Source organism: Cibotium barometz, chromosome 3 (genome assembly GCF_041138505.1).
Source record: "Cibotium barometz isolate CiBa-2024 chromosome 3, ASM4113850v1, whole genome shotgun sequence".
Classification (NCBI taxonomy): domain Eukaryota; kingdom Viridiplantae; phylum Streptophyta; class Polypodiopsida; order Cyatheales; family Cibotiaceae; genus Cibotium; species Cibotium barometz.
The window spans coordinates 63,958,789-63,972,904 of NC_141048.1; the positions used below are offsets into that span (position 1 = coordinate 63,958,789).

Below are 14,116 nucleotides of genomic sequence, written 5' to 3' on the forward strand. Positions count from 1 at the left end.
AGGAATGAACGAACTCCACGAACGCAACGAAATAATCACACCTTAAGGTGTTAAGGGCTTGATAGTAGATGCTAGCCATGGCAAAGATCATCAAGACATGATGTGATAATAATAAGAAGAAATATAATCAAATGATAAATAGAAAAACGAAGTGTGTGTGTATATATATATATATATATAAGAATCTAGGCACTGCAGTACAAAAGAGAAAACAGAATAAACGCAAGCAAATATTCACAAACGCACCAGCTTGAGATCGCCAGATCAGTGCAAGGCGCCTTTCACATCCAGGAGATGGTCAACGACGAGGAACTGGCGGGCGGCGGCGGATGGAGGCTGCGCCACACCTAGGATCCACTCCACGCGGCCTTCGCGGTCGGCTCCTGGGCCGAAGCAGTTGTACTCACCACAGAACACTTTCCTGCGCAATAAACATTAAGGTCCAGAGGAGAGTGAGATTCATCATTATACGACGATGAGGCTCACGAGTCACGTCCTAATTAGATGATTACGGTACACGTAATTAGACCTAATTACGCTGCCACTAGTGTAATTTTAGTGTAAGTCTAGCCTATGGCGGTCGTACCCTTGGTTGGCGGGGATGCCAAAGTCGTTCCAGCCTTGCGGGACGATGATGTCGTCGAAGTAGTTGTAGGCGTAGACGACTCTGGAGTACGCGCCCCACGCTCTGCCGAGGTAGATGGTGCCCGAGCCTGTCACGACGCAGTAGACGAAGGAATAGCCAGTGTTATCAGTAGGCTCCACGTGGTTCTGGGCGGAGATGGAACCGAAGGGAAGGGCGTCGCGATGGGGGGCTCAGGCTAGATATCGGTTCAGCAGAATCGGACAGAGCTAGAAAGTAGGCGTAGACGACTCTGGAGTACGCGCCCCACGCTCTGCCGAGGTAGATGGTGCCCGAGCCTGTCACGACGCAGTAGACGAAGGAATAGCCAGTGTTATCAGTAGGCTCCACACGGTTCTGGGCGGAGATGGAACCGAAGGGAAGGGCGTCGCGATGGGGGCTCAGGCTAGATATCGGTTCAGCAGAATCGGACAGAGCTAGAAAACGCTTCCTGTTGAGCGCGCCAGACGTTGAGCGCGCTTCTGAGCAGCACCCACCGCTGGACATCCACAGCTGGATAGGCGGCGGCATTGATGATGCAGGAGTCGCCGAGCTCACTCCACCGTAAAAGGGTTCGCCGGCTGTTGACCGCCAGCGTGGCTGATATGCCACGCAGGCGCCAAATCAGCAGGCGAACCGATATCTAGCCTGAGCCCCTCAGGGGCCTGGTGGGTACACATGCTGGTTGACATGTGTCCCCATAAGGTGTCCAGGTAGGTGTCCAGCCCATAGTGCTCCATTTGTCCTGTTTTTATAAGTTTAGGTCCAACCAAATGGGAAATGGCCATAAGCTGTCTGGACTTCATTAATTTTGGTCCAACCAAATGCGAACGCATTATAAGTTGTCCAGCCACTTATTAATGAGTGTGGACTTGCAAACCAATAAACCTATGAGGAGGCGGCGGAGGAAGAAGAAGCTCACCACCCCCCTTGAAGATGCAGGAGTCTCGTCGAACACCACATCACGGCTCACAACAACTTTGCCGGCCTGCTGATCATAAAGACGATATGCCTTGGACACAGTGCTGTATCCGAGAAAAGTCATGCGTTGAGACTTCGAGTTCAACTTGGAGCGATGCTCCTTAGGCACATGTACATACGCCGAACAACCAATACACGAAAATGAACAACAGAGGGCTTCTCACCATGGAAAGCCTCATATGGAGTTTTATCTAGAAGCACAACAGTAGGAGACTTGTTCTGAATGTAGACAGCAGCGGAAGCCGCCTTAGACTAGAAACGTCGAGGTAATGAAGAATGCTCAAGCATAGCACAGGCCATCTCCATAATGGTCCTATTCTTCCTCTCTGCAACTCCATTCTGTGATGGAGTATATGCTGTAGTAAGCTGTCTCTGAATGCCATGGGTCTTGCAATATTGTTGAAACTCTTGGGATGTAAACTCACCCCCTCTGTCGGTCCTGAGAGCCTTGACCGAGAAACCAGTCTCTTTTTCCACCTCAACTCTCCAATCACAAAAGTGCTGAAAAGCCTCATCCTTGGACTTCAGAAAGAAGACCCAAGTACATTCGGAGAAGTCATCCACCATCACGAGCATGTACAACGCCTTACTCAAAGACGCGGTACTCATAGGACCACATAAGTCTGCATGAACAAGAGCAAGTGATGTCGAAGATCTGTGTCGCCTTCTTCGGAAAGGCGGCTCGGTGTTGCTTCCCTTGTAAACAAGAGGAACAAGCAAAAGATGGGGCCTTGATGGTCCGTAAACCCTCAACCAACCCATCCTTTGAAGCTCGCTGTAGAAGCTGATAGCTCAAATGGCCAAACCGAGCATGCCAAAGAGCAGAAGAAGAACCAGAAGAAAGCAGGGCGGTCAACTTGTACAGACCACTATCTTAGACTCCCTGAGCCAAGATGCTACCAGTCTCCTTATCACGAATGGTAATCTCATAACGAGAGAAGATCATCTCCGCACCTTGAGCTGTAAGAGCACTCATTGTCAAAAGGTTAAATGCCAAATCTGGAATGTATAGAACGTCAAAGAAGTACTTCTTGTCCTCGGAATAGCCATATCCTCTGTAGAGATATCCTTGCCGCAAACAGCAAGCTCGTCTCGGAGATCTTTCATCTTCGAGATGAAAGCAGATAAAGATGGAAAGGCAGAAACTGACAAGTTCATAAGCTGCTTTTCCAACGCCAAAATCCGACCCGGAGACTTAATCTCGTAGAGATCTGCAAATGCCTTCCAAACTTCATGTGCAGAATCTGTTGTACGCACATGAGAGAGAACAGAAACCTGACAATTCAAATCAGAAAGGAGAAAACACGACGACCATTCGCCTGCCAAATATCAATTTGTGCGTGAGTCACACCACCGGAAGCAAGGGTGGGAGGGGTGGCATTGGCAAGCCAATCCCGGAGATCCACGCCATGCAAGGCTGATTTCACCTTCACCTTCCACAAAGTGTAGTTGGAACCATCCAACTTTGTAGACTCAGAGAACATATGAAGTGTAGTCGGGGCAGCCACAAAAGCTTGGGCTCAATCTCAGAAATATGCACAATCTCGGAAGGAGTGTCCACCACAGGTACCAAGGTTGCCACCAAAGCAAGAACCACCACAAGACCCCCTCTTCAAAAGGGAATGTCCATTGGAGAGAAAACGCAGCCAAAGAGGGGCTGCAGTCCTGAAAAAACAGGCCGCCTAGTTCCAAACTCCAAGAAGGAAGAAAACGCTGATGAAAATATACCTTCAGGCTGTAAGCGATGAAGCCAAAGTGAAGGGAAAGCAATCAGCAGCAACTGTCCAGAATACGCAGCATCCAGAGGGCTGCAAATCTGAGAAAAACGCAGAGGTGAAGGGACAGTAGATAGGGCACAATCTGGGGCAGCAGAGGGAATCGCTGAACCGGGAGTGATGATACCATGAATGAGTGCACAGAGCGGAAGCAAATAAGTAGTAGTGTGCTAAGCAGAGAGTGCAAGAGAGAGAGACATGGAGCAACCATGCTGAAAATACTGAAGTGATACAGTCCCAAGCAAGAGACAGAAAGTGCCTCATAAGTGAGGGAGCAAAAGAAATACTAGGCAAGTTGGAAAAGTGAGAGGCCAGCCCACCTATTTATAGGTAAGAGGGGCTGGTCGATTGGACGTGATAAACTGGCCGACTGGACATGATGTAGCTGGCCGACTGGGGAAAATACATCCAGGCTAGGAAAAATCCCAGAAAAATATTTAAAAAAGGGGTGGCCAATCCACAATCAAGGGCCATGAAAAGGGACCAAAAGGGACACCAAATATGGGTAGAAACTGGGGATGAATGTGCTAACAGGGATGTTGCTAAGAGGTATCCATCGGAGAGGAAGGTTGCTGGGGAAGGCTCAACGAAGTGAGGGTGGGGTCAACTTGCCCCACTGGGCACTGAAGGCTAGAGGAGAAGTCGCGACGAGGAATCGGCCGCCACCTCGAGGGGGGGGGGGGGATCCTCTCTGTGACTGGAGGGGGCCCACCGTCTGCAGGCGGGTGCTTTGATAAGTGCTTGAAATGGTTCTCCGATAGAACCAAATCCTCCTGCATGTTGCCGGCCTGGCGCGCACGGCGGCGACGCTTAGCTTTGGTGCTCGGCTGGCGATCGGGGTGTGGGCCAACCGTCTGCCACTCTCTGGCTGATGGGTCATCCATGGTCGGAACCTGGTGCTCTGCGGCTTGGAACCTGCTCCTCCCTCGGCCCCTTGATGAGGATCTGAGTGGGAAGTAGGAGGGGGAACCACTGGGGGCGGTCGCCTAGTCTGATGCTGAGGGCAAACTCTGGCCAGATGACCCATCTATCTACGAATAAAGCATTGGCCTGAAGGTCGGAATACTCCACTCGTTGCATGATGGGATTGCCTCGAAGACTAGGAATAGATATCATGTGAGGCATAGAATCCGGCGAGCATAGTTGTTTCTCGTACTTGTACGAACCCATTCGTACCATACGGTTCGTACGGTACGATACCGTACGATATCGTATGGTATGAGTTTTTTTTTTTGGGGCTAAAAAAAAATAGAAGTCTTGCTTAACGAAGATCCCAAATGCTTGCAGTACTTTGCAACTTTCGTGTCCATTGAGTATTCCATATGGGGTTGCTGAGAGACCTAAAACATCTGGCAAGGTAGACTGGTAGTGTACACATGATTGGTAGGATGAGAGAATCTTGCTACATCACTTGGAGATCCCTGGTATAGGTAGGCTAGACAGTCAGATCCTCAAGTTATGTACGAGGGAGAAGATTTGGACATGGCCATTTTGATCTAGAGAGGAGTCCCTAAACCTATCACCCTAGATGCACTGCTCGTATTTGTGCAAGGACGGTCCCTTAGTCATAAACGCTACAGTGGGAGACCTTTGGTATTGCATTACCCATGCAGGTTCTTTTTTGGAGATAATTGGGAGATCCAACTGGGAGAGACACATCTCCATGTTCTGGTTCCTCAAGCACTGTAGACTTCTCCAAACCCCCTCCCCCCCCTCCCCCCCAACCTTCCCTCACATTCAAGCTTCAAGCTCCATAGTTTGTAAGTGTAAAAAAAAAACCGTATTTTATTGTACGGGATCCGAAAATTTCATATCGTACCAGAAATTCCTGTACGGTATCGTATTTTCGTACCGTGACAACTATACCGGCGAGGCAATACAAATGCGGAGAGATGGAATCCCCGTTGCTTGTGTAGGGCCGAGGCAGCGGTGGGGGGGGATTCCATCACTCTCCTGATGGCACCACCAATCATTGGGAGAAGAGGAAGGTATTCCTTCTTGAGGCCTGGAAAGCAGACTGTCATGGGAAAGCCTGAAACTCCAGCTAATGGGTCAGATGGTGGGTCGAAGCTGTGCTGCCACCGTGCAAAGAAGGCATGGGCTGTACGCAATGCAATGGGGCTCAGCTGCATGACAAGATTAGACGCCGCTAGTGAGCCGAACTCAACTTGGTAGTAGCCGCGTCCCAAAGGATGAATATTTGCGATCTTTGCTGGCAGACCTAGGAGGATAGCCTGAAGATGATCTCTGAGTAGGCCACGCATGGGGTGGCTACTGACAATCTTGCATACTAGAGTGGAGGCCTCTAGGGATGCGACAATGGTAGCAAGAAGCTACAGGTCCACTTCGGAAAACGAAAGGCAGGTAATAATAGCCTTGGTCGGGGGAGACGGAGCGGCTGCCATGGAGTCCTCTTGGGGGCGAAGACCAAAAGAGGCCAAAACTTGCCGAAACAATGAAGAAATACCCACAACCTGAGGGCGCTGCCAGAGGAACAAGGACGGGCTAGAGATGGCGGAGAAGAGAGGAAAGGGAGGGGCGGAGGGTGCATAAAGGAAAAGAAAAGAAAGAGAAAAAAGAAAAAAGAAAAAAGGAAAAAGAGAAAAGAAAAGAGAAGAAAAGGAGGAGGAGGAAAGAAACAGAAGATAAAAAAGAAAAAGAAAAGAAAAGAAAGAAAGAAAGAGAGAAAGGAAAAAAGAAAAAAGAAAAAAGAAAAAAGAAAGAAATAGAGAGAGAGAGAGAGAGAGAGAGAGAGAGAGAGAGAGAGAGAAATGTAATGAAATTTTATTATTGTCTTCGAAGGACCATGACGGGTCCATGAGACACATGTCGAACATACATGAATACATAAGTCGATGCGCTCGGGAGCCTCATCGGAAAGCATAATGAAACTGAAATGTGTGAAACTAGAACTGAAACTGAAATGAAAATCAAAAAGCTATGCAGCATGCTATAAGTGTACATCATGAGAAGCATGTCATGCCATATAGGTACTCATGAGGGCTGGGCCTCCTCGTCAGGTGCACCATAATAGTAGAAGAAGTCGTGCCTCTCCACCTCTCCTCCCTGGATCAAGTGGATAATATGGTCCCTCGAGAGCCCGCGATCCGTAGGCGACAATGGAGGGTCCCCCCCGAGGTGTCTCTGTCTGAATGCCCGTAATGTCCTCTGGTGTCTTGAGGCTAGTCTCCTGTAGTGGCCTCTATGTAGGTGCTCTATGTGTCTCTGCTCAATCATCTCATATGTGCATCCTCCTGGGTACAACAGTGGTCTCTGCAGCCATGTCGGGTCCGGAATCTGTGGATCCTCCCTGTGAGCCTCAGTGTGGTCTGGTGGGCTGTCTGGCTCCCGGGTCTCTCGTGCATCCTGAGTCTGGTGGCCCTGCATCTGTCTAAGTCTCCTGTCTCTGAGAGTGAAAGCCTCTCTAACGAATAGAGCGATCCTCATAGTCAATGACCCTGGAAATAGGGCCAAAGCCATCTCTAAAGAGATAGTGAAACCTCTCCTGGATCTCATAGTACGCTGGGCATCTGCATAAGAAGTGCTCCTCTGTCTCAACCTTGCCCATGTCACATATGGAGCATGTCCGGTCCTGTCTGCTGACTCTCCTGCCTCTCCTCGTCCGTCTCATCCTGCCTACCTCAATCTCCAATCTGTGGGGGATGAAACTCTAAGCTGTCCAAGAGAGATCCTGAGTGCATGCGAGAGATGCATCCCCATGTACCCTAGAGGCTCAATGAAACCCTCGTCCGAGATCCTGAGAAAATGATTGCGGTATGCAGCCATCTTCACAGCAAACGTGTGGGGAGGATCCATGTACGGAATGTGTAGAGCTGGAGCAGGTCCGCACGAATGACCTGACTGATCTGGTGTCGTGATAAGTATAAGTGAGGAGCGTCGAGACTGTATCTGAATGGCGGAAGCCTGTCTAGGTCTAGGCCAAGCAAGTGAAACCATGTACGGAGAGAGAGAGAGAGAGAGAGAGAGAGAGAAGAAGAAGAAGAAGAAAGAGAAGAGAGAAAAAAAAAGAAAAAAAGGAAAAAAGAAAAAAGAAAAAACAGCGAAGGGCAAGGGGGCAGAAAAAGAAAAAGCGGCGAAGGGCCAAGGGGCGGGGTGGATTACGCATACACGGAGAGGGGGAGGTAAGGGTAAGCGAAATGAAACTACGGAAAGGAGAAAAGAAGAAGGGGGGGGGGCAGGTGCAGCTGCGAAGAAGGAAGGGGGGGCAAGAGCAGCAGGCAAAGGGGGTGGGGGGGGGGAGAGCAAGTCGTGCTACCAGGTAACCCTAGAGTTTAGTGGACTATGACCTATATATATATATTTCCCCCCCTATTTTCCCTTGTATTTTCCCTTGTTTTCGGTGGTCGTGGGGCAGTAGATGCTGGCCACCTATTTTCTGGTCTGGCCGACTATGTTCAGTGCTGGCTGACTTGGTTTTTTCCTGGCTGACTGCTGTTTTTGGGTCGTGAGCATATGGGGCTGCTGTCGGCCTGTTTTGGGCTGGCCGACCAGCAGCCTGGACCATATATATAGTGGGCCTGGCCCCTCACACCTATTGTATTGGGTATGTGTAGTACCGGATCTTGTATATAGAGCATAGTTCATACAGCTTCTCTCTCTCTCTTCTGCGTTTGCTCTTCTCCACACAGTTCAGTGTTTTCTAGGCTGGTGGTTCTCTCTTGCATTTGCTCATCTTCATTGTTGGTGTCTTGCTACGTTGTGCTCTTAGCAGTTTGTCTCATATCTGCTGTGTATTCTGACAGTCGCATCATTCCAAGCATGTAAGGTGACCTTGTGCTTCTTTCTTGCCACATGTTAGTGCAACGTCACCATTGCCATGCCATTTTTTTTTCAAAACTTTTTTTTTTGGGTGTGCGTGTGTTGCATTTTGCATATCAGCAACCTGTATTTGATGCTTTGGCGACTAATATCTAAAATTTGCTCCATCCTACCTGTGCTCATGGTTGGTAGAAGAGGATTTTTCGTTGAAGCAACTTGCTTGTAGAGAACGAACAATCTCCCAGGTTACCTTTAAATCTTGGCCTAAAAGGCCTGTGTCCTTGAGTCATCTTGCATTCCTAGCCAATCCATAATGAAGGTAGTAAGCACTTCTGGATTTTGCTTGCTCTCCAAATGCAAACGGTAAGTAGCGTGTCTCAACCAACTGTCATTGACAAATCAGTTCAAGTTACTCTTTACCTCATTATATTGGGTGTGAACTCAAGGCAAGTTTTACACAATAGCTACCTCATGTTAGTGGTTACTGGAATCTCAACAATGCTCGGATACTCGCCAAGACAATAGAACAAGTCTTGGAAACAGAGAGATCCTATCAACCAGTTCTTACAATTGTCCTATTAAGACACAACTGATTGAATCTCTGGGACTTCATAAGACCCTTCTCATCCACAAACGATTTCATGAGATAAGTTTAATTTCTTACAAGAGAAGAAATTTGATTAACTAAAGGTTTAACGTTCAACCAAACCTTGGAGAAAGTAATCAACTCCACTTCTAGACCACTATTTGTCCATTCCAATGTCCACTCGCGTGTCCCTGAAGATAGACACACAACCTCCTCAACAAGATGTTCACTACCAATCACTAGGATATGAATCTCACCATCTCTATGTGCCACACAGGTGGATTTCTCGTTGATTACAAGAATCAAGGGATTGAGTGCCTCCATGGAATCTCTTCCACCTATGGAGCACTAAATGCCTCTGGGAACTATGCTCACCTATGGAGCACTAGATTCCTCCGTGGAGGAACTATGCTCACCTTGGAGCATCTTTGATCTTTGTGGCATCCTCATGCAAAATTGTCACAAAGTTAGTAAATCACTATTGTCCAACAAAAATCTTCTCATCCCTCTCATGCACAATTGAGTATCTAATCGAGAAGTTCTCAATCTTCTCATCCCTCTCATGCACAATTAAGGCAGCTTTTACATTGGTTTGGTCATCACGAGTATGTGATGAAGCACAAGCTAGCTCTAGAATCACCTTGACTAGAATTCTCAGAGGTTCACACAACTCTTGAAAATTGCCATGCTCAAGACACCCAAGAAGATCCATTACCTTGTTGTCCTAGATTGGCATTGCATCCTGCAGGGTTATTCGAGGTTGCCTATCCATAAAGGCATATAGAGCATCCCAATCTAAAGGCTTAGAAGCATCCGGAGACCTTGGTCTTGGCATCGCACATCACCAGGACATGGTCAAACTTGTGGAAAAACCTAGCATCAGGCGAGTCCAGCCTATATATAATGAGAGATGAAAGATACCACCATGTTCACTATCCAAGTTTCTTGTCATGGCCATCATCAAGCCACTGGTAAACTGTCTAGCTGCTATAAGTTCCCTTACGACCTTAGCTTCTGGAACTAGCTCAGCATCCGGCTAGCCTCCCGTAAGAGGTCTACAACATAGTCACACGAAACGGGGGAAATGGCGCCCGGAAACGAGGAAACGCCGTTTCTCCATGCCGACTGCTTGGAAACGGGCTGTAATGGGGTGAAACGGGCAGATGGCCACGTGGCATAAAAAGTGGAAAAAAAAAGCAGAGTTGCTTGGCCCGTTGTTTGCTGGGCACGTGGCATAAAAAAAACAAAAAAATGCAACATTAGTTGGCCTGCTACAAAAAACGTTCGTTGGCATTAAAAACCTGTTCGCTGGCCTGTTGAAAAAACGCCATGTTGCGTTGCAGTCAGCCCACACACACCTTCGCTTTCTGCCCATTGCGCTACTTGCAGTACTCGTTGCCTCCAGAACGGCTAGGTTGGGCCTTGGCATCCACAACGGCTACTAGTTTTTGGTTTTGTAATTTAATTTATCAAGTATATGTGCCGTTTTCGTTTCCCAGCGGTTTCTGTTTCCGTTTTCGAGGGGGTGCCGTTTCTGTTTCCATTTGCTGTTTCTGGTGACCATGGTCTACAGTCCTCAACCTTCTGGGTCTAGGCCTCCATAGCCACCCATAAGCTGCATGGGTCATATTGTGGATACAATGGTCTTGGTATCATCTCTCCACCCCTTTAGAGGGTTCGATAGTGTGCCCACATCACCCCTCGGGGAAAATCACGGCATATGGACAAACCACGATATGTGAGTGAGCAATACCTAAGTATAACACTTCTACACATTGTCATGAATATTCAACCCACTGTCATGAATATTCAATTCACGACGTAGAAGGCATTGAACATGTGACATATTTTTTTTAAAACAAATAACTATGCAAAACAAAACTGGATTCACCTACAAGGCAATAAGAAGACCTCATGAGGAGAACGTCATATTATAAGTTTGGACTCCGGGGACGAGATTTTTCTGCTGCCTTCTTTAGTGTATGCATAGGGTCTAGGCGGTACAATGGCCCCGTCTATCTTATTGGGAGCTAGGCTTTCACTTTTTTAATGTGGTCTTGACATCCAATTTACTTTTGGATCTGGATCACAAGTAACAGCTTTTTGGTCTCATAGATCCTTCGGGTCTTTCGTAGAAGTTAATGCAATCTTTCTTGCTTTTCCTTCTTTCTCTCTCAAGATGCCATCAAGTTCTTGGTCCCCAAAGTTGGGAAATGTGTTGGGAAAAAACTTGAAGGTGCCTTCACAAAATTGGGGGAAGCAAAATCAGAAATCACCTTTGGTATCGCAGTGAGAGAGAATCTCCTGATGTTTAAAGAGATCTTTCAAACATACAAACAAAGATCACAAATATGGAAGCTGATATAACAGCTTTGCAAGAGGAAAAATTGGTATTACAGAAAAGACTAGAGAAAGTGCAACTGATTGTAGCACATTCAAAAACAAACATTTCATTGCAAGAGCAAGATGATGAGCACGTCCTCAGTGGGGGTGGAAATGAAGCATACATACTTTCAAAAAGCAATCAACAGGCTGAGTTTGATAGAGTAGTAGCGCAGTTCAAAGAAGAGCTCAATGTGTTGGAGGAAGAGCAGTCCAAGTACATTGGAGGGCTGGCGTAGGAGGTAGTAAAGGTTGCATAATCTAAGTGAAGTGATGTTGTGAAAGAGCGGAAAGAGAAAACTGAGGAGGAACAGACCAAAGTTATCAACCAGCAAATTCCTGCACCCACCAACATGAGGGTAAAAGGAAAAGAGGAGAAAGAAGAAAGCTTTCAACAGGATAAGAGGAATACAAGCCTCAAGCCTCAAGGACCTTCTCCCATGGAAGATATGAGGTTCTAGAACAAAAGATGGGAATCACATTTCATGATGTGGAGAGTGCTTGAAGAAAGCTTTCAACAGGATAAGAGGAATGCAAGCCTCAAGGACCTTCTCCCATGGAAGATATAAAAGTTCTAGAACAAAAGATGGGAATCACATTTCATGATGTGGAGAGCTCTTGGAGAGTGGGTAGAGACCCCACAAAGGAAAAGCTCCTCATCATCATTGCACGAGTCAAGACTACTGGTGCAATGGGTGTGAATGGAGAGGTGAAATACGGAAGACTTGCAAAATGTACTATCTTTTTTTCTGGGAAAAAAACGCACTATCTCTTTACAGGTATCCTACTCTAAACTTCTGTTAACAATTACATTGATTTGTTTGTACAACTAAAGTAATCTATTAGCAGAAGGTGATCAACAACCGATCTTAGCCCAAGTTGCAGATGACCATTTCCAAGAGCAAGCGACGGTGGTTTTTCCTCGGAAAGAAGAGGGCTTTTTTGAGGCAGCGGGTGGAATACTTTATTGGTGTTCTTCTCAGCAATAATTCAAGCGAAAGGTTGGAGGACCCTTGATAAATGGCATCTTCTGACACTTATCACAGACCCCCATGTATGGAGTCAATATATGGAGGCACTCCCAAAATTTCCCAACCAGCCATCACTAGATCTCTCACACATACCAAGACCTACAGTCTCTTTATTTATCATATGTGAGAGACCATTTTTTGACACTTCATAACGGAAGAGCTCAACACCATGAGCAAACAGAGTTTTTTGCTTATGGGTGGAAGATAATCGCTCCTATCTCAGCTCATCGTTTTAATGAGGAGGTGTGCTAGGATTATCCTCTAGCTTGGTCTATCAATTCCATAATGCCTATTCACAAGGCTGGAGTTTACTTGGAACCAAGCGACTACAGAACCATCATGGTGAGCCATACTATGACTAAGACCCATGCCTTAGAGCTCTTTTGCAGAGATGGAGGGAGAGAGCCAAAGGGCTGTGGCTAGTTTTAGACGTAGCTACTCCACTTTGGACTTTATATTCACTTTGAGGGCAATTATTGAGCAGCTCAAGGTAGACGTGAGTTAGTGTATTTATGTTTTGTGGACCTTCCAAGGCTTTTGATATAGTTCCACACAAAAGTTCTTTGATTGTCTTCAGGAGCTTGACTTTGACTTGGGTTACAATGACCCTCTAAGAGTAGGTTAGAGGGTTTGTCAAAATATTAGAAGGAATGTCATAAAAGATTTTTTGGGCACTTATACACCCCCTAAAGGTACGAAATGCTTGGCAAATATGACCGGGAGCTGCCTGTACATCAACTTCTAACACTTGAGCTACTATCAGAGGCCATGTTGAAGATCCTTCAAGTGCTTTAAGCTTTAAATGTGCTGAAGCATTTACTCTCAATTTCTGGTTGAGCAGATGTAGCGGAAGGGAATGCTGGAGGTTTCGGTGTATTGTTCAGAAGGTGGGCTACGAAAAAAGCAGGAGGTTCTACAAACAATGGACGGGACTCCAAGCCGAAAAACCTCGGGGTGAAGAAGTTTGGGGGCCAGGTAAGATGATTTAATGTTGGTTTGCAGCTTGGTGCTTGTAACGTTGCATCTTATTTTTGTGTTTTCATTTGGTACTAGAGCTACCTTAACACATGATGTGTTAATTTTTTACCCCTACAGAAGGTCATCCCAGGAAATATTATAGTGCGACAACGTGGAACACGATTTCATCCTGGGAATTATGTTGGCATTGGCAGAGACCACACGCTTTTTGCCATGGTTTCAGGACTTGTCCGGTTTGAGAAAAATAGAAAAAGTGGTCGAAAATGGGTGCACGTGGACCCTCATGATGGCCCAAAGATTCATCCGGTGTATCAGCATCTCTCGCCAGATGTTTTGTTCAAGAACTGTCAAAGTTCGACACCTGCCAAAGTGGAGACTTAGTGCATTAGGATGCAATGTCTTGGAGGTTTATGAGCTGCAGGTTACTGGGATGAAGGGGTATGAACATAGGTGGTGATTTTTTATGGGAATTTACAAAACCCAATTATTATTTTACTTGAGTTGGTGTTTCAATGCATAGTTGTTGGCTTTCCAATGCAATTTTGTGTCATGTTTTACTACGTGTAAAGGTGGTGGTGTTTTTAGGACATTTGATCACAAGATGCATGATGGGCCTTTGCTTAATTACAGTTCTAGTGACATGTGGGGCATAATAAAGAACAAGCACATTATGACCACTCTGAATTCAGTAGCAAGGACCTTTATACTCCCTCTTCTCTCTTGATACTGCATTTCCTTAATAGAGCTTACCCACTGCTTACACATGCTTGTTTTCCTTCGGTTGGTTCCTGTTTTGGTAATTCGCTCGTTGTCGCATTTCAATAAAGGGGTTTCCCACTTTTGTTTAAATGTTACCTTGAGATTACTTTCTTGAAGGTTTAGGACTCGGACCAACTATGACTAAGCATTGGCCTTGGCCTTGGCCTACACGGAAAAACTGCTGGACTAAGCATTGGCCTCTTGTCCTGCACGGAAAAATTGT

General features: G+C 46.5%; 1 protein-coding gene across 1 annotated transcript in view; it reads left to right on the forward strand.

Moving 5' to 3' along the window:
- LOC147640386 (uncharacterized) overlaps positions 1 to 13,674 on the forward strand; it is a 55,318-nt gene extending 41,644 nt beyond the window's left edge. Inside the window, exons 2-3 of the mRNA XM_086779979.1 lie at positions 12,998 to 13,131; positions 13,252 to 13,674. Of these exons, the coding sequence (XP_086636105.1) occupies positions 12,998 to 13,131; positions 13,252 to 13,515 (398 nt within the window). The 3' untranslated portion in view covers positions 13,516 to 13,674. The remainder of the gene's footprint in view (positions 1 to 12,997; positions 13,132 to 13,251) is intronic.
- The last annotated feature ends 442 nt before the right edge of the window (positions 13,675 to 14,116 follow it).